This window comes from Stereum hirsutum, assembly GCF_000264905.1.
Source record: "Stereum hirsutum FP-91666 SS1 unplaced genomic scaffold STEHIscaffold_4, whole genome shotgun sequence".
In the NCBI taxonomy this organism is placed as follows: domain Eukaryota; kingdom Fungi; phylum Basidiomycota; class Agaricomycetes; order Russulales; family Stereaceae; genus Stereum; species Stereum hirsutum.
Genome location: NW_006763134.1, coordinates 1982215 through 2007980, shown reverse-complemented (window position 1 = coordinate 2007980; position 25766 = coordinate 1982215). Strand labels below are relative to the sequence as shown.

At 51.1% G+C, this 25766-nt stretch overlaps 8 protein-coding genes across 8 annotated transcripts; 5 read left to right on the top strand and 3 right to left on the bottom strand.

Moving 5' to 3' along the window:
• Positions 1–406: 406 nt before the first annotated feature.
• Positions 407–2502, top strand: STEHIDRAFT_154915 (uncharacterized protein; the record flags this gene model as incomplete). The annotated part of the gene is made up of 4 exons (XM_007302047.1): positions 407–1426; positions 1487–2127; positions 2195–2327; positions 2470–2502. The coding sequence occupies 4 exons, from the start codon at positions 407–409 to the stop codon at positions 2500–2502; spliced, it is 1827 nt and encodes a 608-aa protein (XP_007302109.1).
• A 105-nt stretch (positions 2503–2607) lies between these two features.
• STEHIDRAFT_45584 (calcium-dependent phosphotriesterase) lies at positions 2608–3918 on the bottom strand (the record flags this gene model as incomplete). Its single annotated transcript, XM_007301427.1, has 5 exons — positions 2608–2869; positions 2937–2996; positions 3065–3217; positions 3298–3533; positions 3643–3918. Coding segments are annotated over 5 exons (987 nt in total), but the record flags the coding sequence as incomplete, so codon positions are not given.
• A 21-nt stretch (positions 3919–3939) lies between these two features.
• Positions 3940–6907, bottom strand: STEHIDRAFT_138260 (calcium-dependent phosphotriesterase). The gene is made up of 7 exons (XM_007302046.1): positions 6354–6907; positions 5872–6258; positions 5565–5800; positions 5350–5502; positions 5233–5295; positions 4107–5165; positions 3940–4023 (listed from the first exon to the last, which is right to left on the bottom strand). The coding sequence occupies exons 1-6, from the start codon at positions 6597–6599 to the stop codon at positions 4862–4864; spliced, it is 1389 nt and encodes a 462-aa protein (XP_007302108.1). The 5' UTR covers positions 6600–6907; the 3' UTR covers positions 3940–4023; positions 4107–4861.
• Positions 6908–7432: 525 nt separating this feature from the next.
• On the top strand, positions 7433–8850 carry STEHIDRAFT_53709 (NAD-P-binding protein; the record flags this gene model as incomplete). The annotated part of the gene is made up of 7 exons (XM_007301517.1): positions 7433–7493; positions 7551–7722; positions 7801–7808; positions 7894–8143; positions 8226–8241; positions 8311–8428; positions 8492–8850. The coding sequence occupies 7 exons, from the start codon at positions 7433–7435 to the stop codon at positions 8848–8850; spliced, it is 984 nt and encodes a 327-aa protein (XP_007301579.1).
• Positions 8851–9470: 620 nt separating this feature from the next.
• STEHIDRAFT_167101 (uncharacterized protein) lies at positions 9471–10692 on the top strand (the record flags this gene model as incomplete). The annotated part of the gene is made up of 2 exons (XM_007302045.1): positions 9471–9985; positions 10048–10692. The coding sequence occupies exons 1-2, from the start codon at positions 9806–9808 to the stop codon at positions 10690–10692; spliced, it is 825 nt and encodes a 274-aa protein (XP_007302107.1). The 5' UTR covers positions 9471–9805.
• Positions 10693–10951: 259 nt separating this feature from the next.
• On the bottom strand, positions 10952–11959 carry STEHIDRAFT_154910 (uncharacterized protein; the record flags this gene model as incomplete). The annotated part of the gene is made up of 4 exons (XM_007302044.1): positions 10952–11082; positions 11159–11228; positions 11338–11562; positions 11654–11959. The coding sequence occupies 4 exons, from the start codon at positions 11957–11959 to the stop codon at positions 10952–10954; spliced, it is 732 nt and encodes a 243-aa protein (XP_007302106.1).
• A 722-nt stretch (positions 11960–12681) lies between these two features.
• STEHIDRAFT_76162 (uncharacterized protein) lies at positions 12682–19637 on the top strand. Its single transcript, XM_007301561.1, has 29 exons — positions 12682–12760; positions 12831–13000; positions 13053–13460; positions 13513–13826; positions 13884–14027; positions 14100–14331; positions 14418–14661; positions 14774–15046; positions 15150–15491; positions 15560–15619; positions 15682–15874; positions 15937–16028; positions 16086–16463; positions 16525–16661; positions 16722–16862; positions 16934–17033; positions 17097–17159; positions 17218–17279; positions 17335–17922; positions 17978–18083; positions 18141–18236; positions 18303–18646; positions 18703–18739; positions 18804–18882; positions 18937–18971; positions 19026–19052; positions 19111–19123; positions 19181–19239; positions 19307–19637. The coding sequence occupies exons 2-29, from the start codon at positions 12861–12863 to the stop codon at positions 19556–19558; spliced, it is 4959 nt and encodes a 1652-aa protein (XP_007301623.1). The 5' UTR covers positions 12682–12760; positions 12831–12860; the 3' UTR covers positions 19559–19637.
• A 146-nt stretch (positions 19638–19783) lies between these two features.
• Positions 19784–22571, top strand: STEHIDRAFT_119936 (alpha/beta-hydrolase). The gene is made up of 6 exons (XM_007302043.1): positions 19784–20001; positions 20073–20378; positions 20439–21494; positions 21562–21765; positions 21822–22025; positions 22123–22571. The coding sequence occupies exons 1-6, from the start codon at positions 19917–19919 to the stop codon at positions 22524–22526; spliced, it is 2259 nt and encodes a 752-aa protein (XP_007302105.1). The 5' UTR covers positions 19784–19916; the 3' UTR covers positions 22527–22571.
• The last annotated feature ends 3195 nt before the right edge of the window (positions 22572–25766 follow it).

Sequence of the window (25766 nt, the reverse complement as noted above, 5' to 3'; positions counted from 1 at the left end):
GATCATAATACTTCCGTTCAATCCTTTGCTATCCTTTGTTCGTTCAACTTCCGAAGACTTGCCGTATGCGAGTTTTACATAATTCTCGACTACTTAGTCCGCTTTTGTTATTTTTGTTGTAATTTTTGTTGCAATTCACACAATCTTGATGTTAAAGACACCCCTCAGCTATTTTATACACCCGTTGTTGCTATACATCTGCGTAGGACATAGTACAACACATTGAGAGACTCGAGGCGGCGTCGTCGAGACGAAGGCAGAGTCCGCGCTCGCGTGGCAAAGGCGTGTGGCGGACGGGAGCCGCGCGGCTGGGCGCGTCCAAGAAAGGAAGGCGGTTGGGTCGGCCGCGTTACCTATTACTGAATACCTACAAGACTTGGTGACGACTCCGCGTTTACGAGTTGAGATGGCCATACGCAGGTTGGCTGACGCTGAGTCCTGGATCTCGCCACAGTTTGTCCTCTCTGCTGACCAAAGGGAGCAGCTTGTCACGGCTTACAAGCATGCCATCGTTCTCCTTCCTCGGATCGCGGCTTTCGACCTGGGTACGAGCGCGCAGCTTCTCGCCTTGAGGGAAACGTTGCAAGCGGACGACATTGTCGCGCACTGTGCTAGCCATCTGCTTGCACTTGGTCGATCGGAGGAAGCTGTCGAGATACTCGAAGCAGGCCGTGCAGTCATATGGTCGCAGGCTCTCCGCCTCAGGACGTCAGTTGACAACCTGAAAGTCGTTAACGCGGACCTTGCAGACAAACTTCGTTCTATAAGTCAACAATTGAAGACATCTTTTGGAGGAAGTCAGACCTTGATCACGGACGACGCATCGTCTATCTTGTCTGCCATGGACCAAGAGTACTACAGGACACAGAATGAGGCCTTGCGTAGTGACCGTGAGGCTGCACGGCGCCGTGATCTCAGTGCTTCGTTTTCCGCGACTTTGTCGGAAGCGCGCAGCATACCTGGGTTCGAGCTACTCATGCTCAATGAGACGTATAGCAGTCTTTCTCGAGCAGCTTCGTGCGGGCCGGTTGTGATGCTTGTACACCAGTATGCCATTGTTGTTGCATCTCCGGACCAAAGGCCTATCCATGTGCGAATCTCTGTACCAAAGGTTGATCTTCAAAAACTCCAGAACGTATTAAACCCAAGAAACGCTCTTCAAGAAAGGAGCGCCACGATGACGCGAGAAGGGATTGAATATGTGCAGTACGTCGAGGCCCCCATCTTTCACTTCCTACTAGCCGGTCTTGATAGTTACACTTCTAGCGGAACGGAGCAGACATTCTCTGACAACAGTCTAAACGAATCGAATGCAGACCGATATATCAAGAAACACCGATCGAAAGCCCTCGACCCATACTTTGAACAGCTAGCTAAGCTATGGGTGATGATCGTCAAGCCCGTCGTCGAGACTCTTGGTCTCACGGTATGTCTCACACCTCTAACTTGCTATCCCTACATATGAAACTGAAAAGTGTTTTTCCAGAAATCATCCGGTATCCATCGTCCCAGGGTCTGGTGGTGTCCAACCGCCGAATTTAGTTTCCTACCACTGCACGCTGCCGGAGTGTATCATCCTCAGAGGAAAGACAGCGTCATCGAATCGTGCTCAGATTATATGGTCTCTTCTTATACACCCACCCTGGCTGCCCTAATCTCTGCAAGACGTAATCTCAAGACGATACCTCTATCGGAAGTCAAGATCATGCCTGTGGCAGTCCCGAATGCACCCAAACTACTACCACTCAAGAATACATCTGTCGAAATCGACATCATATCGCGCATAGTGCCTCCGTCATCAATACTTCCACAAGACAGTGCTGCACCCACCGTCCGTAGTATCATCACGGCTCTTTCGGCTTCCGATCCATCTCTATCACCCTCCATCCTTCATCTTGCGTGCCACGGACAGCAAGACCCTCGCGATGCTCTGGAAAGCGGATTCGCTATGCAGGACGGGCTTCTTACGATATCTAAACTCATGCAAATCGAGATGCCTAATGCCTTCTTCGCATTTCTAAGCGCATGCGGGTCTGCGATGGGAGACAGGCGTCAGCCTCATGAGACGGTGCACCTGGCTGCTTCGATGCTCTTCGTAGGGTTCAGAAGTGTGCTTGCGACGATGTGGTACGCTCGTTCAACTTTCTGTTTGGTCACTATAGCATTGACGATGATGTCTCGAATAATCGTTCAGGCCAATGGCTGACGCGGATGGACCAAAGGTGGCTCGCGTTGTTTATGAAGCAATATTCAAGACAGAGGACAACGAATCGACCTCTACTCTGGAGATTGACCTCGATTCAATTGCATATGGGCTTGATGAAGCGGTACGCCAGTTACGGGAGGAAGGAGTACGGCCTGAGCGATGGGCTACATTTGTACATTACGGAATTTAGTTGAGATGTAGAGGATACTTTATGCTCTGACTGTGATCAAGACTAAAGCACATTTTCCAATATGTTTTGTTAGCTGCGAGGTCAACGTCCCGTCATGTTTGCGTAAAACTTTTGTGAAGAGTATACATCTGCTCAACTGCTACATACTTCCATTACAATTCAAGGTTCAAGCGCCAAAGCTTGCCAAATCCAAACCCTCCGAAACCATCCCCTCCACTAGATAAATCGCCGTCTCCCCCATAATCACCAACTTCCCCGGCCCCGCAAACACCATATTCGCACTCGTCGTTCCCAAGAAGAACTTCCCCAGCAGCGTGCCCTCGTCGTTCCACACCTGCACACCGTCGCCACAGCCGGCGAAGACATTGCCGTTCGTGTCGATTTGGATGCCATCGGGGACGCCGGTGTCTGCATAAGCAAATGTGCGGCGGTTGGAGAAGGAGCCTGATTTGGGGTCTACGTCGTACTTGTAGCTGTGGGATGAACCATCGTAAATTCTATGAATAACTCAAAACTATGAGGTGCGAGAGTGAGACATACATGGTGGCTACCTCTGTCTGGTTATTCCCCAAGAAACCGCCTGATGAGCCGGTATCCGTCCTAGAAGCAGATACAAAAATTAATACATAAGCTGAGGATAGGGATGGACAAAACTCAAACCGACGTACACATATGCCGTCTTCCCATCCCCACTGAACGCAACCCCGTTGTTTTTATCGAACTGATCCGCCACGACCTTCACCGCTCGTGTATCAGGATCGAGCATGTATACCTGATTCGGCAACAAAGGCATCGGCCTGAAGTGGTTCAACCATCCGTATCTGCGAACAATAGTAAGCAACCTGTATGGCGAGCCTTGCCGCACCGAAAACGAACCCGAAGAAAAGGCAGGACAACTTACACCACATCCGTGAAGAATATCTTCCCACTTGTAGGGTGCACCTTTACGTCGTTCAAAGAGTTAAACTGCCGTCCAAAGAAGTTGTCCAGAAGGACTGTAGTATTATGTGGCGGCGATGGGTTCACGAGAACGACGGATGGTGGACGCGTGCCACGGCCAGATGTGGTGAGGATTAGATTACCCCTGAAAGGACCTGTTCCTCCGTTCGTCATCTGGATAGTCTCTGGTAGGTCGAGCTATAAAAATATGGAACTAATTATCAGCTTATACTCTTACCAGTCGCCACCGCCACACCAACAATGCGTGACAATGAAATCAACCAGTTTGGAATTCGGGAATGCTTACTTCAGTAACGGTCACCTCTACCGCCTCCGTCCCATTCGCATTCGCCAGAGCACTCTCCACCTCTGTGATATTGATCTGCCCAACTTTACTGTTATGATCCAGATCGCTCATCCCCAATGCGCCCCCATCGTTACTCGTAAATGTGACCACATTCGTCTCGGGATTCCATATCGGCGCCTCGTGAGCGAAGGAGAACGTCGCGTTTGACGCTACGGAGCGGATGGTGGCGTTGGGGCCGATGATGGTGGTGAGGAAGGATGGGTCGAAGACTTGGAAGAAGGGAGGGGTTGAATTTGTGGGGTTGAAGAAGGAGGTGAAGGAGGAGTCGCGGAAGAGGGTGTTATTTTCGCCTAGGGCTGCGAAGGAGAGAGGGTCTACGAGCTGTGTACATACGCATGCGTGGAAGAACAATTCCTGTTTAGACAGACCTTTTTTTTTCAGAAGGAGGGATAGTGGGTACATACCACGGCTTGAGCTGGAGTCTGAGTGACATTATCCGCCGCACGTGCAAGGGTGGCAAATGCGACCACAGCGGAAGCGAGTAGGCCAGTTGGCATGGTCATGGTCTCTGACAGACGAAAGCCAGGGATGTCGTACCCGACCGTCGAACCATCCGGCCATCTTTATAGCCTGAGCGCGTCGATGCATCTCATCTCCTATTCCCGCCAATTATGACGGCAAAAGCTCGAGGCAAGTCAAGTGAGCCAAGGACGTTTGGCATGGAAGATATATTCTTGTCCGCGGTATAGGAATTCCCAGTACATGGACCGAGCACCTGATCGCACTGCGGGACAAAAAATATCCTCGTGAATGAAATATAGGAAGTTGTGTTGGCGATGACGACGTTGAAAGGGACACAGGGGCATCATGAGATATCTGGCTGAGATGGCTTGAGAAGAAAGAAGCAGGAGAGAAGCCAAGGCGGACCGCCGTGCCATTCGCTGTCAAGCTTTTCGGACCTTTGTTCGGACTTCTTGAACGCGTATATAGTTCGTGGGTAGAATGTTGATCCTGGAAAGGAATAGTACGCGGTGGGGAGTTGATGATCAGCAGAAAGTCAAATACTTTTATATGAAAAGGACGTCGGGGAGTCGGGGCCATTGTCAGTCGTAATTTCGGACGTCAGCTATAGTGAAGCACGTATCGTATCATCTACAAAGCCCACATACGAGCCCTCATCGACGAGGGCCTTCTCTCTCCATCTCATGCCCTCACATGCCTACACAAACCCCGCAAGGTCCAACCCACCGACCCTCAATCCACTAACCAAGTAGACCTCCGTCTCTGCCATGATCACCATCCTTCCCTTGCCCGCAAACACCATATTCGCACTAGTCTTCCCCACGAAGAACTTGCCCAACAGTACACCATCAGGGTTGAAAACGTGTACTCCATCGCCACACCCGGCGTAGAGGTTTCCTTGGGTGTCAAACTGGAGACCGTCTGGGATTCCTGTGTCGATGTAGGCGAAGACGCGACGGTCGCGGAAGGTGCCTGTGCGAGGATCGACGTCGTATTCATATCTGTATGAAGGTAAGGGATGGTAGAATAGTCAGGTTAGGAAGTCAGTGAATAGTGGGCGTTGCGTACATCGAAGCAGGATCGGCGTGATTCTTTCCGAGGCGGAGACCACCCGCTGAACCTGTGTCGGCTCTATACAAACATCGTCAGAGAAATCCCGAAGACGTAGTCATTGATATAACATACACGTATGCTTTCTTGCCGTCAGCACTGAATGCAAGTCCATTACACTTGTCGAAATCGTCCGCCACAGCTCGTACTATACCCGTCTTGGGATCGAAGCTGTACAGTTGTATAGGCAATATGGGTTGAGGTCTGAAGTGGTACAACCATCCATAGCTATGTTGTTGACATCATGTTAGTGACCTGGCGCTGGTTCATACAGCGGGAGACGGGCTCACATAACATCGGTGAAGTAAAACTTGCCGTTGGTCGGGTGAAGTTTGATGTCATTCAGCGAGTTGAATTGGCGGCCGTAGAAGTTGTCCAGTAGGACAGTGAGATTGTGTGGTGGTTTCGGATTGACGAGGACAATATTGGGAGGCCGTGTGCCCCGTCCAGAGTTGATGAGCACCAAATCGCCTTTATAAGGCCCAGTTCCTCCGTTCGTCATCTGCACCTCCTCTGGGAGATCAACCTATTCACAACCGAAATCAGAGCCACATTTCATATTCGGACACACGAAGGTGCAATGCAAAATGTACTCACTTGCGTCACACCGACCTCAATCGCTCCCCTATCCTCTTCTCCCAAGAACTCCAACGCCATCTCCACCTCCCCAAGGTCAACCCTACTAACCACACTATTTCTATGCCAATCACTCATCCCCAACGCTCCCCCCGCATTGCTCGCGAACCAGACCTGGTCCGTCTCAGGGTCCCATATCGGTGCCTCATGGGCAAACGAGAATGTTGAATTTGATGCGATGGAGCGGATGACGGCGTTGGGTCCGAGGACAGAAGTGAGGAATGAAGGATGGAAGATCTGGAAGAAAGGTGGTGTGGAGTTTGTTGGGTTGAAGAGGGTGGTGAAGGAGTCGTTGCGGGAGGCTGGGCTGTGTTCGCCCAGGACGGCGAACGAGAGGGGGTCGACGAACTGCGATATTTTTTCAGGTAAATGTCAGCTTCACCGTCAAGAATAAAATGGATGGACACGGAATGAGTTTGAATGGATGATGTATGAACACGCACGACTGCCTGGGGTGGAATACCCTCGAAGACGTCCTCCTTGCCCATCAACCTCTCAACGAGACTCTCACCAAACCCACTGCCTAAATCATACAACCCCGTATAAGACAACGCAGCGGCGGCACCAACGCCAATAACGCACGCCACGACATAACTTGACGTCGAGCGACCTGAATCGGAAGTCAACTTCGCACTCCGTTGGGGTGGTCGTCCAGAGGCGGTTTTTTGTCGTATTTTCCTGGCAGACATAATACGTCGCTAAAGTCGATCAAGACGATGGAGATGGTAGCAGTTATGTTGCAAAGAAGAAGTCTGGCAGCCGAATTTTTGGGGGAAGTTACTGGTGGACCTCCTTATCCACATCACCCCCACCCCGCATCAAGCCATCCTATCTCTCCCAGTCGTCGAGCCAATGAACGAGCTCGCAAAATTAAAACCAATTTAGGAACACCGCCAAGGGCCTTTCATTGCGCTGCCGACGGAATAGTATGGCTGGTTTGTCGCTACCTGGAAATTTCGAAAGGGGAGAGTACATATTGGCACGCGTACGATGAGGTATAAAGTCAGGCGGTGTTCGAACTTCGCGTTGTTTCCGGGCCTTTGTCTTCCATCACAACACGGCCAATTGCACCCTGTCCCACCACGCTTTGAACTACTGTCTGCCTTTCATTTCAATACCATCTACTTTTTGTTTGATCTTATGCTTAGAAATGGCTAGTGTCTCTCGGTCGGCATGATGGGTATCATTCCCCCGGGCCCTTGGTTCAACATATCTGGCTTCAGCTTGCGCTCAGACTCGGGCGGCTGTTTTGACACTGGCATTATTGGATCATATTCCGTATGGCAGTGTTCATCTGAACCCCTTTAAACCCCCAGTTCAAAGAGGCAGCTCTGTAGAAAGCGCTCGTAGACGCATTTTCTCTGTCTTCTCTTGTACCACTCTCCTTTACCCCAATCTTTTTGGAGCGATGTCAAAGACCTCACTCAAGTCTGTCCTTATAACCGGGTGGGTCTACTAATATGTTTCTGCATGGACCGAATAGGCAATAACACTGAACGATACCTTCTTCCGCGCTCGTGTTATGCATAGTTGTAGCGAAGGTGGTCTCGGCGAGGCCCTCGTCAGAGAGTTCCAACGTAGAGGTAAGCCCAGATCTCATCTCCCAATGCCCAACCACTCAAGTCATGTTATGTTGGTAGGCTATAAGGTGTTCGCCACAGCACGAAGGACCGAGTCTATGCAGACTTTGGACGAGCTGCCTAATGTTACACAGCTGTTTCTGGACGTTACCGATCTCGGCAGTATACGGGGGGCTAAGATCTTAATCGAAGAAGAGACGGGAGGGAGGTTGGATGTGTTGGTGAATAATGCGTGAGTATACAGCTTTCATTCTGTCCATTTCTATCTATCCGTCTATGCATGCACCACTGATGTCGTCTTCGTCCTCAGTGGCATAGGTACGCTGATCCGGAAGACAACATCTGCACCGTACAGCTGACCGACCTTCCATCTCTTGTTCCTCACTCATGCAAACTACCATAGCCCATCCCTACGCCATAACCGACTGCTCCCTCTCCGACGTCAAGCACGTCTTCGACGTCAATGTCTTCTCCCAATTCACGATGGTCCAAGAATTTCTTCCCCTCCTGCGTGCATCCGACGATGCGCGTATCATACTCGTTGGGAGTCAAGCAGGAATCGCGCCCGTTCCGTTTGGGGCTGCCTATAATGCAAGTAAGGCAGCATTGATCTCGTTTGGGGATACGTTGAGGGTTGAGTTGAAGCCGTTTGGGTGAGTGTATTTTGTATGGTCTACGTGGTTCATGCCTTTCGCTGATACGAATTCTGCTTCGCATGCTTGGCTGGCCACACAGCATCAAAGTCATCACCGTAAGTCTTACAGCTGGGGCTCTAAGCCAAAACTCGTCCCGCCTACCGCCTTACTGACACACTTCACAGACTGTCCTGGGCAATGTTCGAACTAATATCATCAATGCCAATATCAAACTCCCCCAAGACTCGATCTACGACCCTATCCGCGCAGAATACCAGGCCAGCCGGATCGACCACTTCCAAGGTAAACACCTACGCTTCTCGACGGTGCCACTACAATAACTAGGCCGGTTTTCTCATGATACAGACGATGCCGTCCCACGAGACCTCGCCGCCCGCCAAGTTGTCGATGGCGCACTTCGGGCAAGTCCTGCGGCGCTGGTATGGGGAGGCGCGAACGTATGGTTGGTTTGGTTTATGAGTACGTTCTTGCTGAAGACGGTCTTTGTGGGTTTCTTTCGCTATTCCACTATCGGTTTACTTTGTTGCGCACTGCTGGGTAACTTTGCTGACTTTGTCTTATTGGGATGTGCAGGACGGACCGCTGAGTCGAAGGTTTGGTCTCACAAAATTGACTGCGTTTCTGGAACTTCAGCCCGAGAGGAAGAGTGCATGATGATGACACCTCCGCATACATGGACGTTCTTTATTTATGCCTATGTGTAGGTTGCTGCAGCACTTATACTGATGTTTGCGGACAACATGCAGCCGTGGCCGCCACATTGTACGACGCCACTGGCGCCGCGTATCTGGTCTGGAAGTTGCCGGTGACGTTTCCGGGGCTCTAATTGGCTGTCTGAGTCTCGGCTTTCCATCGAACAGCAACTTGACAGCGCCGATTTGGGGGTCGACTTTTTCTTGTTCCTTGGGCCTTGATTTCATCTCGACGACGAGCAGGCTGTGGTTGTTTTCTCTCCACCTCTTCAGAATCATGAGGACCTATTACGCTGCTAGCTTTGAAATATTCAAGGCTCTTACGGTGGGTGGATGGTAGGAAACGCCAGCCGTCGGCTATCTCAGCGTCCATGGCAAGGGACTGATGCCCATTGCCAAACAACCAACTGCGAGTTGGGGAGGCAGTCCTGAGTCCATCCTATTTGTCGTGACAACTGGCCAACCCAGGCCCCGAAGCTTTCCTGCTGCTGCGTGGTTGGTTACTGCTGCTAAGTCAATCGGGATTCGGAAGTGAATGCTGTCCCATTATCAGCTTTAAGCCCCTCGTAACTTCGCTTCCTGCATACCTCTCCTCTTTTCCCTTCCTCTCTTTCCAGTACGCTCATTTTCGTGTCTCTGGTCCCGCTGGCGGTCTGTCGTAATCTGTTCGGCTTCGTTCGTTGATATCGTCGCAGTGCTCGTGTTATCCATCTGACAGCCTCCTCCACGCCCGATCAACAGTCCACCATCTAGCCTTCCCCGTCCGGGACCTTTCCTCAACCACCTTTCCATTTCCTGTCTATTCTGTATCAGCCTCCATTTCCTTTACTGGGTTTTATCAACACTCGAGATCGGACTATTACATCTTATCTCCCCCCTGCCTTCCGTCATTCGAGGCCTCGACCATCCGTTCATTATCATTTGGGATTCTCCTTGCACGTTTAGAACTATATATAAAACTCGAACGATGTCGCATTCGCATTCACATTCGCACTCGCGCTCACCTCATTCTCAACTTTCCCGGCCAAGGACTATTACTCGGACTTCTTCTCGTGCCACTTCGAATATCAACGCTCCTGTCGTCGTATCGCCCACTCGTCTTATATCACTAGTTACGCAAATTGTTGGTGTATTGGGTATCGCGATGGTACGTCTCCGTTTTTCTTTCGCAATATTGTCTGAACATGCGGCTGACGGTATTTGGTTCAGAGCGTAGCAGCACACATCATCACCATGTTTACCTCGCACGTCTCCTCTCCTCACGTCTTCGACTCTCCCTCATCATCGAGAGCATCGACACCTTCTTCGACCCCTTCGTCATCGAGATCTTCATCAAGAGCGTCCTCTCCCACACCACCCATCACTACCTGTTCCGAGTCGTCGTCGTCCTCATCGACATCTGTCGTGCCTCAATCCTTATCCTCATCGTCGTCTCCTCCCCCCACGCGAATTAAACGCGAACGAAGACATACACGCTCATATAAACGTACCTTATCCTCATCGGCACCTCTCTCTATCGCCGTCTCCTCTACACCAACTACTAGCCTCAACAACACCTCCTCTAACTACACCTCCACCTCCACCTCCACCTCCAACGAAAAGCCTCTGATGGCGCTTCAACCACCATCCTCGTCGAAGAGACACACCACCAGAAGACACTCGAGGTCTTCTTCTTCGAAGAGGCTGAGATTGGGGAGGGGACGATCGACGCATAGGGAGTTTAGGATCGCGGTGTGTCCGGGGTTGGAGGTCATTCTTGAGTTGGATGAATTGGATGATTTTGAGGGGTTTGAGGAGGTGGGGCTATGCGATGAGTTTGAGGGGGAGGAGGATGGGAGCGAGGATTCAGGATGAGCTCTGTGTTTCAGTGGAGTATCGCGTGTTTGAGTGGGGGGTCGCATGTTTGAGTGAGGGGTCGCATGTTTGAGTGGGGGATATTATTCATGGACTTCTCCCTCGGTCACAGCTTTGATAAAGGTTTGTATACCAGTCTCGCATATGATGGTGCCTCCTTCCTACTGTGTTTTTCGAAGTAGCTGGAGTCAGGCCCAGTACAGAAGACACTATGGCACAAGAACAGAGAATCAAAGGACAAAAGGACATGGGTGATAGTCTACCAAGGCAACTCCTTCCCATCGAACCTGAAGAATTTACCCGTGTGCTCTTCAGTCACCTCGTCCAAGAACTTGAGTAGGTATGCCACCGAGGTTTCGGGCTCGAGGTCGGCGTTTAAGCCACCCATGTCTATTCATACGGGATAAGAAGTGAGCGTTAGACGTTACGGCGAGTTTAGCTTGGCTGGAGGACCGGGAAGACATACCGGTTCTGACCCAGCCTGGGTCGATACAGAAGCATATGAGATCCGGACGTTCGCTTGCTTGTTTGTAAGTCTATATCCATGCACCCACCACCAAACACAACATCACCCGCACCAACCGTTACCGTTAGCGCCTTACTTCATATCCATCCACAAAGTATGTGAGCACTCGGCAGACTTACGAGCATGTTGATCGCCGTTTTGCTGATACTATAACTCGCGTTCTTCTTTCCGTGTTCCAGAGCAATACTTCCCAAACCACTGGTCATGTTCATGATTACCTTCCGCTTGCTACGTTCGACATATGGAAGGTAGGTTTGTGCCACGCAGACGGGGCCGCCGACGTTGATGGTTAAGGTACGTGTAAGATCGGCTATAGTCATCGTGAACGCCGTGTCGTCTTCCAACTACAAATTACGGCCAAAAGGTCCACCCAGTTCAGCAAATTGGGGGAGAAAGGACGAAAGAATGGAGATGAGAGTGAGGGAGAATACGCACCACTCCTGCACTGTTGATCAAATAGTCCAATCCATGCACACCCAACACATCCCTGACTACCTTCAACTTCGCGCTCGCCTCAATAGCATCGATGCTGGACACGTCGAGCGGGATGATGTGCATCGTGCCTGGAGTTTTGGTGCCGAGGCGTTGGAGAGCGGTGGCCGTGAATGGGTCGCGACAGGTGGCGAGGACGATGTTGGAGGGATCGGTCGTGAGTTGGCGGACGAGTTCGAGGCCGAGGCCGCGGGAGCAGCTGGGTGGGGAAGTTGGGATGGATTGGTCAGTTGAGATAATGGCGTGCATGGGAAAAATGGTGTATTTACCCTGTTATGAGCCAGGTGTAGGTGTGAGAGGTCATGTCAGTGGGGGAGGAGAGGTAGATTGTCGATGGTGAGATATTCGGAGTTTACTCATACCATTGTCGACACGTGGCTATAGTATACTTATAGACCATGATAGCATCCGATGTGCAGATCTATGACGATGAGATCATGGTAAACAGCCATTTAGCTGCAGGATGCGGCATGTTCGGAAACCCAGGAGAATCCTCGGTGCTAGTGCGTGGCAAAGTGGTGTTGCATTCAGGCAAGCTGGGTGGGAGCAAAACTGGAGGGAAAAAAACCATTCTTCGATGCGATAAACGTCGCAAAGGATGCGTATGATATAAAGCAATACATGAGTCACTTGGGGAGATGTGATGAGATGCCCTGCGGGTCCTAGCAGCCTGTCAGTCAGACGCATTTTGTGAATGAAGCTAGCCTGAGATGTTCGTAGAGAGAACCAAAGACTGCCCAGAGCTCCAATCCACCGCAGACAGCTGCCTAAGATTTAGCCAAGTATATCACTAGAATTCCGTATTTCGAGCAAGTAGTCGTTGAAAACAAAAAGAACACGAAAGGTTATAAGTACCGACGCGTCGCGTCGAAACAGAACAAGTCACGCGCACAGCGCGTATCGAGCTGCGCGACGTGGCGCAGACGTGGCGCATCTCTCCTCTCCTCCACAACTTGTGGCGTGCAAGGCTTGGATTTCGTATACACTAGGCCCTTCATATTGAATCCCTACTTACTTTTTGCCCGATTCGATTGGCTTGCTCAGTAAAGGGTAAGCCTATGGTGACAGTTATTACAACGAAAGCAATCATACTAACGGCCAGCGCCTGATGATGATACAGGAATTCTGCTCTTAGAGGGCTTGCTCTATAATGCGAGCCGGACGTGTGCTAGGCAGCTCTGTAGTGGGGCTGCTGTGTACCGTAGGTCATGGTGCCAGAGCTGCTTCACCTCCCGTGAAGGTGGCCTTACGGTCTTCATGGCCCTCTCCACCTTTCCTGTTAGAGTTAATGTGCGTGGCCAGTCCAGTACATATCTTATCAAGTAATTAACATATACTTCAGAGAGACAATCGCGCTCGAAGATCCCTCTGCATATTTTCCCGTCCTGGACATCCTCACAGACCCCACAACCTTACCCTCCACAACTCCTCTCTCACACGAAGCTCTCCATCAACTCGCCTTTCAGTCGACCGTTTCACTTGGATATCTGTCAAAGCCCGGCGCACCAGAATATGCGGAGATGCAACTTGCATTGCATGCTGCGACACCCAAAATAGAGGCTTTCTACCAGCATTACACCGACACGACCCGAGGAAGAATATTGGATACTGAGCAGGGTGAAGAGGGCGGTGCGAAGTGCGGAAGTTGGGTGGACTGGTATGGTGAAGTTGTATGTGATGTGGAACGGTTAGCGCATTTGGCTGGTCCAGAGACGATTGACGCGGAGAGTTATGAAGGGTCGGCCCATTCGTGAGTTATTTCGTAGCATATGAACGCAGACTTTTGGCTGAAGCGCTCGTAGAGACATGTTCCCTCGTCCTCATATTCTCCCGTTTGACCATATATACCCTGCACTCTCTCAGTCGTCGATACACCCTCCGCGTACGGCTATCTTCCATGCCGACCTTTCTTCACCCAATTTCCGAGAACTGCATACCTACCTCATGCGGCTATCTTCGGCACCATCTCCTCGTATCGAATATGTCTTCAGGCCTATCCCTCCACCGAATCGAGACTCGAAAGAAAAGACGTATCTGTCTGGGTATGGTGTGGCCATGGATTTGAAGAAAATGGATTACCTGGCCCTGGATGATAGGCGGTCTCGTGGTTCTCAAGGTTCGTTGTCGTAATTTTCTCGACATCGGTAGAACCAGGAGACTGAGACTTGGATAGAATCCAGCCAAGAGGAAAAGAATAGCGAGGAAGACAAGCCTGGAATATCTCTACGCTCTGAACAGATCGTTTCCCTCATCGAAAAATATCCACTCAACACAACTCTCGAACCCACCGAACCTCTGACCTCGGATGAGCTCATGCGTTCGTCTCTTTCTGTTCACTTTCACCTTGTCATACTCCTAGTCTAATGTGTTCTGCCCTGATGTGCTACAGTCATCGGCTTCCAAGCAACCCAACTAATCGCCGATTCGCCGACACCTTTCTCCACCTTGAAAGAGCTCATCCAAGACTTTCCTCAATACGCTACCGCCATCGCACGCCACGTCGAGGTCAGCGAAGGGCTAGCGGTAGAAGTATACATGAACTCGCAGAAGGCGACGCCAGGAACCAGTATGGTTTGGTTGAATGGCCTTGCTGTGGGAGATGTGGACATGAACCCTGCCTCGTAAGTCCTCCCACCCACCTCTATGATGGCTTCAGCTTCAAGGCGCTATATGGACTCACTAATATTTACATGGCGGATGGAGGAAGGTTATTGAAGATACTACGCAAAGAACGCGACTTCATGCTCTCGCTCACCTCTCTCGGCCTCTCATCCTCACAAGCCCTCGACCTCATCTCCCACAACGCTATCGAGGCCGCAAATGGAGGCAGTGACCTTCTCGACGGATTATTCGATGCTAGCGACAGACCTGAAGACGGTGACTTGATTCTGTGGTGGAACGATCTCGAGAAGGATAGTAAATACGCGAGGTGGCCGCCCAGCATCTTTGCTGTACGTCTCCTCCCTGCTCGCCTTCCAATTTCCTCGTTTGCCCGCTTTGTTTGAAACTCGTCCCATTTATTGCGTTGTCTGGTGGATGGCAATGCTAATGATAATGATACAGCTCATGCGCCAAACCTACCCAGGCCAAATGCCCGCCGCCCGTCTCAACCTCTTCAACGTCGTCCTAGTCCTCGACTTCTCCCAACCCGGCTCTCTATACTACATCGCGAGCACTATCTCCAATATCATCCAGCGTGGGAACCCGATTAGGTTCGGTGTCGTTCCAATGGCGGTGGAGGGGGAGAGGAAGGAGGAGGGAGAGAGAATGGCGAGGTTGATTTGGTATCTTGTGGACAGGTATGGGAGGGCGAAGACGATGGGGTTCTTGAAGAACGTGAGCTTTTCTTTGGAGACTAGGATCTCTTTTGGCTACAGGAAGGTTGCAGTCTTGAGAACGATGCTGACGGGCAGGATTTTGTGGCGGTGGCGTCGTGCAGATCCTCCAACTCCCAAAACCTGCAAAGGACCTCCCCACGAACATCGATTGGTCACTCGTCCGCTCCGAGTTCGAATCGCTCCATGAACAATTCCCGCCGCTCAATGGAACCACTATTCTACCGTACGATTCCGTCATCACACCCAATGCGAACGCAGGCGCAAGTGAAGGCCAAGATGAAGGAAAGGAGACAGAGGCGGAGCAAATTTATGCAGTAGAGATGCATGAGAGGTTGGAGAAGGCGGCGACGTATGGAAAGAGGTTGGGTGTGGTGCCTGCTGTAGGGGTAAAGAATCCGAAAGGGCAAGCGTTCGTGAATGGGAGGCACTTCTATATGAACGATGTGAGTGTTGCCGTGGTCGTTGCGCTATCTGCGGATGACATCCTAACGGAAGCGTAATGGTTTTCCAGGCATTCTTGTCATCGCTCCAAGAAGAAGTAACCAAGATGATCCAGTTCTTCCAGCAGCAGGTCTATATCCATTATTCGTCCTCGTTTCTAAATTATGGTACTGACTTTGTGGGTGGGGACAGATCTACGAAGGCCTCATCACCGAAGAGACTGCCGTCGGCGTCGACTTCTCTACCTTTTTCTACGACTTCCCTAGTACGCAGGCGAGGAGGAATAAGTATGTCTTCCCGAAGAGCGACGTTAAGATCTTCAGCGTGCCGAATTTGTTGGAAAAGGCTGGGGCGGAGGAGTTGGGCGATGTATTTGTTTATCCAGGTATGGTAACTCATGTTTTTTGGATAGCATACGCTGTGGTGGTGCTTATAATCTGTGCACAGAGGCTGAGACGGTGCCGATGACGGTCTACGTTGTTGCGGACCTCGATAGTCCGAAGGGCTTGTCCGTCGTCAGGAACGCTCTTGAATTCGCGGTGCGTTATTACCAGCATCTGATATCTCCTCGTTCTCTGAAGTCGGGTGGCCTTTAGGAATCCTCCGAAGTCAGACTCGCGTTTATCCACAATCCCAACTCCAGCACATCCGGCTCCGCAGGCGCGCATCACCAAATCTCATCCTTGTTCTCCCATCTCCACGCGAAATCCTACAACGGCGTCACGCCTACCCGTCTCCTTCGAGCCCTCGGTCTCGATCACACACACTCCCGTCATACATCGGAGCAAAGTCAGCATGAGCAGATTGTGTTGAGCCCGAGCACTGACGAAGCGCTGCACGAGTTGATGAATGGGGTCGATTTGGCTGAGGTTATGAAGTCAGGTGTGTATGAGGAGTTTGTTGATGTGGGGAAGAGAGTGGTGAAGGAGCTGGGACTGAGCGAGGGAGAGGCAGGGTTAGTTGTCAATGGACGGGTGAGTCTTCAGTGGCTCGAGTATGTAGGCATACGTTGGTGCTGATGTGAGGTGAACTAAGCTTGTCGGGCCGTTCGATAGCGATGAATTCGGCGTCGAGGATTTCAAAGTCTTGGAATCGTACGAAATGGCCAGGCGAGCTGGACCTGTCTTGGAAGCTTTGGAGTCCGTAGGGATCTCTTCTGAGAATCTTGATCGGTACGTAGTTCCTTTTTCATTTCCTATAAGAGCTCAACACTAATGAGTCTTTCCAAACAGTGCATCCTACGCCAACCTCGTCTCCTCGGCGTCTTCGATCATTGCCAACATGCACATCCCTGACCCCTCTGAAGCTGGATTGTTCAACACACCGCCGACGACTAGGAACACGAGATATAAACATATGGAGGGAAAGTACTCGTGCGTTATAGCCTACGCCGTCTATCAGTGACTCTCGTGGTTTAACTCTTTTGATGGTTTTTCGATATCAGTGCATTCGAAATGGGTGATAGCGAGACGGCGTTGCATCGGTTTGCTGTCGTTCTAGATCCGTTGAGTGAGCATGCCCAGAGATGGGTCAGTTTGTTCGAGGCGAGTCCATCTTTCCATATTATCTATCAATGGTGGAGCTTGACTGACCATTCAATTGTTTAGTGGATGCTTTATCTTCCGTCCGTCCACGTCACATTCTACATTCATCCCGCAGCATATAATGAGGTGAGCTCGGCTCCTCTAAGTGGGTGCCTCTATGTTGATGCGTATATATCGGCTGCAGATCCCTCTGAAACGCTTCTACCGTTACAACCTCGTTCCTACCCTCGACTTCGATGACAATGGGTATGTACTCTGCCTTTTCGTAGTACTATAACGGTCTAACCTGAAGGACAATCAGTCGCGAGCTTCCCACCACAGCTGTCTTCGACAATCTACCGATAGATCCCATCTATACCCTTGGCCTCGACGAGCCTTCTGCATGGATTGTCCGACCCCGTGAAGCGCTCTACGACCTCGACAACATCCAACTCGGCGTCCTCTCCGGCGAAGAACGGATCCGTGGCGTCGAAGTCGTGTACGAACTCGACTACCTCGTCGTCGGAGGTCACGCTCGCGATCTCTCTTCCAGCGCTCCGCCGCGCGGCCTCCAACTGCAACTGACCACATCTGACGGCACAGCCATCGCCGATACCCTCGTTGCGGCCAACCTCGGCTATCTGCAATTCAAGGTCACGCCCGGCGTGTATCAGTTGCAGATCAGGGAAGGACGGGGCAGAGATATTTTCGAGATGCAGAGTGTCGGGAATGAAGGATTCGTTAGTCCAAGCGTGGAGGAAGTTGGTTATGAGGTCACGGTCACGAGCTTTGAAGGCCTGACGTTGTATCCGAGGTTGGTAAGGAAGCCGGGGATGCAGAATCAGGATGTGTTGCATGTGCCTGAAGAGGAAGAGGAGCCTAAGGGTATCGTTGGGGACATCATCAATAAGTTAGCCGAAAGTCCAATAACCCCTTCAAACAATGCTCATTACTCTTTCGTATAGGGTTTCGTCGTTATTCGGTTCTTCTAAGAGCACCGAGTTGGCGGTCGTACCTCAGAGGCATGCTGACATCAACATCTTTACCGTGGCCTCGGGTTTGCTGTATGAAGTGAGTCTTCAACGCCGCGTCGTAATATTACTGTACTGACGGGAGCTCCTGGAATAGCGTTTTGCCTCTATCATGATTCTAAGTGTCCTGAGGAACACAAACCATACTGTCAAGTTCTGGTTTATCGAAAACTTCCTCTCTCCATCCTTCCTAGTACGTCCCTCTTTTAGACCTCTCACCCTATTTACGTAGGTATACTGATACCGCGGCCTTTGTCAGGAATTCATCCCCCATTTTGCTGAGGAGTACGGCTTCAAATACGAGCTCGTGACCTACAAATGGCCAACTTGGCTCCGCGCCCAACGCGAGAAACAGCGTATCATATGGGCCTACAAGATCCTCTTCCTCGACGTTCTCTTCCCCATGGACCTGGACAAAGTCATATTCGTCGACGCAGACCAGATCGTCCGTGCGGATCTCAAGGAGCTGATTGACCTAGATTTGCACGGAGCCCCGTACGGATATACGCCTATGGGAGACGATAATACAGACATGGAGGGCTTCAGATTCTGGAAGACTGGATATTGGGCGTCGTTCTTGAGGGGCAGGCCGTATCATATCAGGTGAGCTCTGCAGGCGCGCTACTGTTGGGACGTACACTGACTGTCTTGGATTGTAGTGCACTTTATGTCGTCGACCTTGTTCGCTTCCGTCTGGTCAGCTTCTTAGTGTTTGTTACACACGGCACAGGACGGTATTGACTTGGAATTGTCCGAACAGATGGCTGCCGGAGACGTTCTTCGAAGTCACTACCACCAGCTGTCGGCAGACCCTAACTCTCTGTCCAACTTAGATCAAGGTTCGCGTCTGTCATTCTCGTCCATGAATTTGTATTGAATCGCGGAATGTACAGATCTGCCGAACAATCTGCAAGCTCAGGTCCCGATTGTAAGATAATTTGGACCCTGTGTGTTCGAACACTTACTGACTCGTACTTTCCAGTATTCGCTCCATGAGGATTGGCTTTGGGTGCGCCGCGACTGCTTTATTACAGTTGTACATACGATTAACGCCTTTTTATTTACAGTGTGAAACATGGTGTAAGTAGCATGTTATATCGAGTGCATTGTCGAGCTAACTCGACTCCTTGTGAACAGGCAGCAAAGATCGACTTGACCGCGCCAAGACCATCGATCTTTGCCAAAATCCCTTGACTGTGCGTTTTCTCACCTATGTTCTTGCTTTCCACTCTGACTGATATCTTACACCTTCCCCTTGAACAGAAAGAGCCCAAGCTTTCGCGTGCGCGTCAAATTCCAGAATGGGAGGAATACGATTCAGAGATTGCACGATTCACCCGAAAACTAGCGGCTGAGGGCCGGATACACGCCAGTGCAGCTGCCGCTGATATCAACGAGCTCGCGAATTCAGCTTCATCCATACCTACCGTAGAGAGCGAATCGTCGGACGTGAAAGACATGGGGGAGGATGCAGCGAAGGATACAGAGGACAGTCATGCGCGGGATGAGCTGTGAGGAAGTAGAGTATGTTGGTACAGAATCTATGGATCGTTTGTCGTGGGGTGTCGTAAGATATGCTTGCTTTGAATGAGCGTACTGGGATGTAGTGGAACAAGTCATAAAGATTTCCGTCAGCGTAAAAAACCAACACCGTTCATGTTCAACTACGGGACATTCAAACTCCGCCACTCCCCATCACCGGAAGGCTCCCGGATAGCGTTCCGACCGCCTTCGACAAGTGCCACCATCACCAGTCCTCTTGCCAGGCGATTCTCATTGAGCATCACTCGCAGGTCTGTCTGGCATGCATTTCTTGCGCCATTGGACTACTATTCAAAGATGCATCAGACCGCAACCTAGATATCTTAACTCAATGACTACCACACGCGGGAAAGACATTTACAAGAGTCTCACGGGTCTGCCATCTTACACATCGGCCCAGTTCGCAGGAGACGGTGGTCAGTCAAACCATGAACATCGAATGGGTTTCCGAATAGCTTCTGATCATAACCTTCCTGTGTTTGTGTAGTTATCATCGTGACATCGTCTGTCCAAGATCACCTCCGCAACACTAAGCGCTCGTTCACTAAGACACTGCTCTATGCGCCCGGAAAGTCCGAGTCTGATCTCAAGGTCTCAAGGTCTTTACCGCAGGATACATCTTCGGACGTGAAGTCTACCCTTCACTCGCCTTCGGGAGCATCTATCGCAATCCTTCGTGAGACTTCTGGCGACAGCGGTAAGAAGCGGTTCGTCGAGATCTGGTCTGCTGCGAACTCCCAATTGGAAGCACAACTCGAAGTTACCTCTGTACATGGCGCTTTCTATAGCTCTCGTGAGATCTTCTCGAATTCTCACATACAAGTTTACAGGCTGACTTCGTATCTCTTTCTAGCCGACTTTCATTCCCTCTCTTTCTCGCCTTCAGAGACTGCTCTCGTGTACACCGCAGAAGCGAACGACCCAACCGCCGAGAACGAAGATCCATACGCCCGCTTTCGTTATGTTCCAGATGGTGGGGAGAGTATGACTGGCCTGAAGCGACCTACTCTCTTCGTTGCCCGTTGGAGGATCGGATCAGACTCGGCGTCGACTACGACGGAAGAAGGGCCAGACATGACAATTCTCACTCTCGAGCTTCCCAACGATAAAAACCTCAAATCACCCGTCATATTTGGTCAGGCCGTCTTCGCTGGGGAGGATAGTGTTGTCGCCACAGGATATAAATACACCGAGGACTTCCGTCGTCTCGGGACTAAAGGATGTTTTAATCGCCCTTCAGCGATATGGGAACTCAAATTCGATGCAGCGACCCTCTCGAAAGCATCGACGGCGGAGCCAGCTCAGAAGGAGAAGAAATCATCCGCATTGACTGTGACTTCATCGGCCATCGTCTCCGACTCCAGTCTCTCTGCTCGCTCTCCTCGCGTCCACACAGACAAGATCTCGGGAAAGACTACCGTCTTCTGGCTGGCTCATGTCACGGGTGGCCCACATGCCGCATGTTCCGCTCTCCATTCCTTCGACCTTGAGACTCGCAAACACACAAGCCTTATTCCTATCGTATCTAAGCCTGATACCTTCTTCATGGATGGTTTCGTAGGCTTGTTCCCAGACAGTGGTCTACCCAGTCGCCCATTCCTCTCATTCAGCGGGAAAAGGTACTTGATCACACCATCGGCGGAAGGTGCAAGGTCAAATGTCATTCTCATCGATGCCGACAAGCCGTGTAGTGTCACGCACCTTACTCGTAAGACAACGATCACCCAGGCGGAGGACCCCGTAGATTGGAGTTGGAACGTCTTGGGGACAGACGGAGAGAAGAGCGTGTTGTGTTGGAGAAGCACGGCGAGCCATGCCCCGGAGTTAGTGCTTGGGATAGTGGATGCTAGCTCTTCGTCGCCCACGGTTCGATGGCGGACTATCGACAAGGTAAACATTCCGGAGAAGCGTGCGTCAAGATAACTTGTTCGTCCTCGCTATCTGAATACTTATCTCCCCACCCTTCGACCTTTTAGTCAAGGCTGCACTCTCCTCACTGAAGGTCTCCATCGTGCCAATTCCCGATCGCTCACCCTTCGAGACGATATTGATCGAGCACGGGGAAGCTGATCAACAGTCAAAGGCCAAACGCCCATTAATTACTGTCGTACACGGAGGACCTCATGGATCTAACCAGGCATCGTTCAACCCTGCAATCCTCGCACTCGCCCTCCAAGGCTGTACGTCCTTACCAGCAACCTGCTTCCGAGAATATCACTCATCATGGGCTCTTCAGATACCGTCTCTTTACCTAATTTCACAGGATCATTGGGATATGGCGATGAGTTCGTGCAACAACTAGTGGGAAAGTGTGGTACGCTAGATGTAGACGATGTGATGGCGTCGATCAAGTATCTCCTTGAGATTGGCGTGGCCGTGGAGGGTCCCGGGAAACAGTTCGTTCAGGGCGGAAGTCATGGCGGGTTCATCACCGGACATCGTACGCTCACCTTCCCCTTCATATCGACGGTCCATATCACTGATAAAATACCTCTCCTCTATTCTTACACACGAAACCAAACATATCTCTGCTGCAGTACTCGGACAGTACCCTGGTTTCTTCAGCGCGGCGGTCCTCCGCAACCCCGTCATCACTCCGGAACCTTCATCGACCGACATCCCAGAATGGTACTACTACGAATTTGGGCTTCCATTCTCCGCCACCACTCTCTTAACACCATCCGAATACGGAAAACTTTGGCCCATGTCCCCCATCTCGCATGTCGACAAGGTGAAAGCTCCGGTGTTACTGTGTCTAGGATTGGAAGATAGGAGGGTGGCGAATACCCACGGTATGGCCTTCTATCACGCGTTGAAGGGGAGAGGAAGGGATGTAGAAATGCTGCAGTTCAAGGGGGAGAGTCATCCGCTTGAGGGAGTGGAGGCGTCGAGAGTGAGCTGGGAGGCGGGTGCTGACTTGTTTGAGAAGCATAGAATATGATAGACGGTCGATATATCAACGCTCAGCTTAGACATCGATTGGTGCAAAAGTCAAAAGCAGCTTGTCGAAATCAGGGTGATTAAGATCAGCTACTTATATTACGAATAGTGCGAAGAGGCGGACTGCGATTTCGGACTTACTTCCAAGATTTTGAAGTACCCAACCCACTATCAAAGTTCCCAAATAAGCTCCTTCGCGATACCCTCGAACAAAGGCGTGTATTTCTGGCGAATGATACCTCCACGCCATTCGAGTGTCTGTATATTTCGGGTTTCTGCTACGCAGCGAAGTTTGGCCGCGAGGTCTTGGATATTGTCTTGCACCCTGGTCTCTTCTGCTGGCGGCGGAACACGTTGTTCTTCCCTGAGGACTTGCTCACGTGAGAAAGTCGAAGTAAAATGAATGCTGGTTAAATGGGGAAGAATGTTGCTGTTCGAAGTCATTGCCAAGATCATATCTGAGCAACGATGAGCATCGGTGAAGAATAATCTCCTCGTCTCGGGGAAGTGATCCAGAGCCTGAGCGTAAGATGATTCGTCCATAGTAAGAGGTCCGCTACCGAATTTGTGTGTGTTAGGATGACCACCCCATCGTAGGTCGTGTACCTGGAGGCAAGGCACGAACACGGAAACCGCACGCAAGATCTCGACGAGTTTACGCGTTTGCTGTCGTTCCACAGCATTGTCTTCTCCAGGATGCGGGTGGTGATGGAGGAACAACCCCTGTGGAATCCCCTGCATAGGCAGACCGTGTCGCAAAAAGGGCTCCGGGGTTATAACGCCGGACCTGATTCGGACCGCAATAACGTGCGTTATAACGTGCGCTGTAACCGGGTTAGAACGACCCCAGTTCCGTTGGCACGTCCGGCTCGGCGAGATGACGCTCGATAAGATAACAACGCGGGTTATAACGCGTCCATTGTCCGTTACAACGGGTGGTATATCGGAAAACTGAAATCGGGCCTATAAAGCCGGTAGGTGGCACCGTCCTGCTCCCCAATTAGGCATGCGCGCGTCGACCCACCCAACTCTAAAACACCCTCAAACTCACTCAGATGAACAGTTGCGATGTCGCTCTATGGCCACAACCTACGAAAGTGACCATCCATCCAATAGCCCGTGCCCATCCGGCGAGGTTTTGAGATGGACCACCATCAGTGAAATGTTCTCGGTTTGCAGGCAGGCCACACCCCTGCCCAATGGACACGGCCTGATGACAAATAAGGTTGAAGAACACCGGTCTCGCTTGTGTGATACTCGCGACTACACGGGCGCTCCGTTAACCCTGACAGTCAGAGGTCAAACTGTCTCGAGAAGTTCTCAAGACTGCCCAAAGATAATCTTATGACTTGGCAACCAAGATGTTCCCGAGTCGATCAGTCTTGGGCTGAGATGGTGAGAACTGCAGGGTCTGCCGTAAGGTGCAAGATGAGGGATCCGGCGGAACCCGGCTTCCCAAGGCGACAAAAATTTGCCCGCAGAGCATAACGAAGTAGCGTTACGCACAGCCTGGCGAGCGTTGTATCCAACTGCGCCAAAGGCCTTTGCTTAAACACGCCCGTAACTGGAATATATCCAGAATTCGACCATCTTGTTCTCATTGTACCACTTTCAATACTCAAATACTTCGCTTGTTAACCCTCAGAGAGTACTCAGAGGGTACCCGTAATGCTTCCTCACATGCCTCGACATTTTTGCAAACCTTACAAAAAGCCCATACAAAGGGGACTTGGTGAGCTCTCCAAGGGAAACGCGACTTGTGAAGTTTCGCGAGTCGCTTGCGCGGAAGCCGGATACGGGCCGAACAACACGTCCAGAGAGGTCCAGAGATAATCTTGGAACTACCGTGCTTCGGTCGTTCTCAAAACTGATCTTAGACATTCTTAAGATCGTTCTCGAGAAAATCTTGTGACCTTCCGGCTTGAGATACTCTCAAGATCACCCCATGATATTCTTATGACATGGCAGCCAAGATTCTGTCGGATCGTTTGCCTTATGATTTGCCTGGAAACGACGGCTGGCCGTGTAGCCCCGGAAGTGACCCCCGGATTTACCGGCCAGTATGGCATGCGTTACAACGCGCTACGAGTCCGGGTAGACCAGTTATACCGCCCCGGGGTGCCGTCCTAGCCGTTTAAGGCAGTATAACGCGTTATAATGCCGATGCCGGTTTTGCGACACGTTGTAAGCTGCCGGAGATGGCCACGGAATCGCAAAACTCAGTGCAACTCGTGGGTTATCGAGGTGTTCGGGTGCGTATGCGTGTGCAGGGAGTGTATGATCCCAGCATCGAATATGCAAGGTACAGTCAATGTTATTCGCAAGCGTGATCTCCAAAGTCTTCATAACTGAGAGAGGGATGATTGGGTGTATGAGCTTCGACGCGCATTCTGCCACTTTGTCGGGGACTTCGTCCTCACGAAGAATTACTTCGGATCGTATCGTGGTACGTTGGGAGATGTCAAGGCGCGATGTAAGCGCGGCAATCTCTGTCAGGCCGCCCGACAAAATCAAGGATGAGAGTCGAGGAAGTTGCACAGATGAGTGCTCTTGTTCGTGATTCAAAAAATAGGGCGATGTCCCGGGCGGTAGTCTGGCGTAGAGGGTTGGGAAAGCAAGGGATAGAGTCTCGAGATGATGCATTTCCTGAAGTGCATCAAGCACGAGTCGAAAAGGAATCCTAGAATTGGAGTCCTCGCCGTTCATTTGTTGCACAACCAACGTCAGACTGACAAATCCACGGAGGGTCGGCGAGGGCCACAGAGCTTCGAATGAGAAAGGCCCGATGAGACTCAAGTGCTTCAAAGCTGGTGCGCATCTGCCAAGGAATTGGGCAGGAACGGACATTATACTGGTGTTGGAGTAGGGGAGACCTCCGACGATCTGTAATGTTTCAACAAGGGGAGCGGGCCGCAGTAAGACACTGTTCCAGAGCGTGGAGGTCGAGCTGCTCATATAGGAGGGGTGCAAGGATAGATGTTTTGGCTGAATCGTATGAAATAGGCGAGAAACCAGAAAGTCGATGTTGTCTGTAGATTTCTTGCTATTATTGGCAACCATGGGGGCTGTCGCCCATCCCACAGAATGGGGCCATCGCCCTAGTGGCTGCATGACAGTGAGAGGCGCACCACTCGAACGTAAAAGCATCTCGTGCATCCAAGGTGTGTTATCTATCCATAGAATGGACCATAACGTTGAGTGCTCGAGCGCCACATTGCGCCATCTGCGGCAAACATGGGAT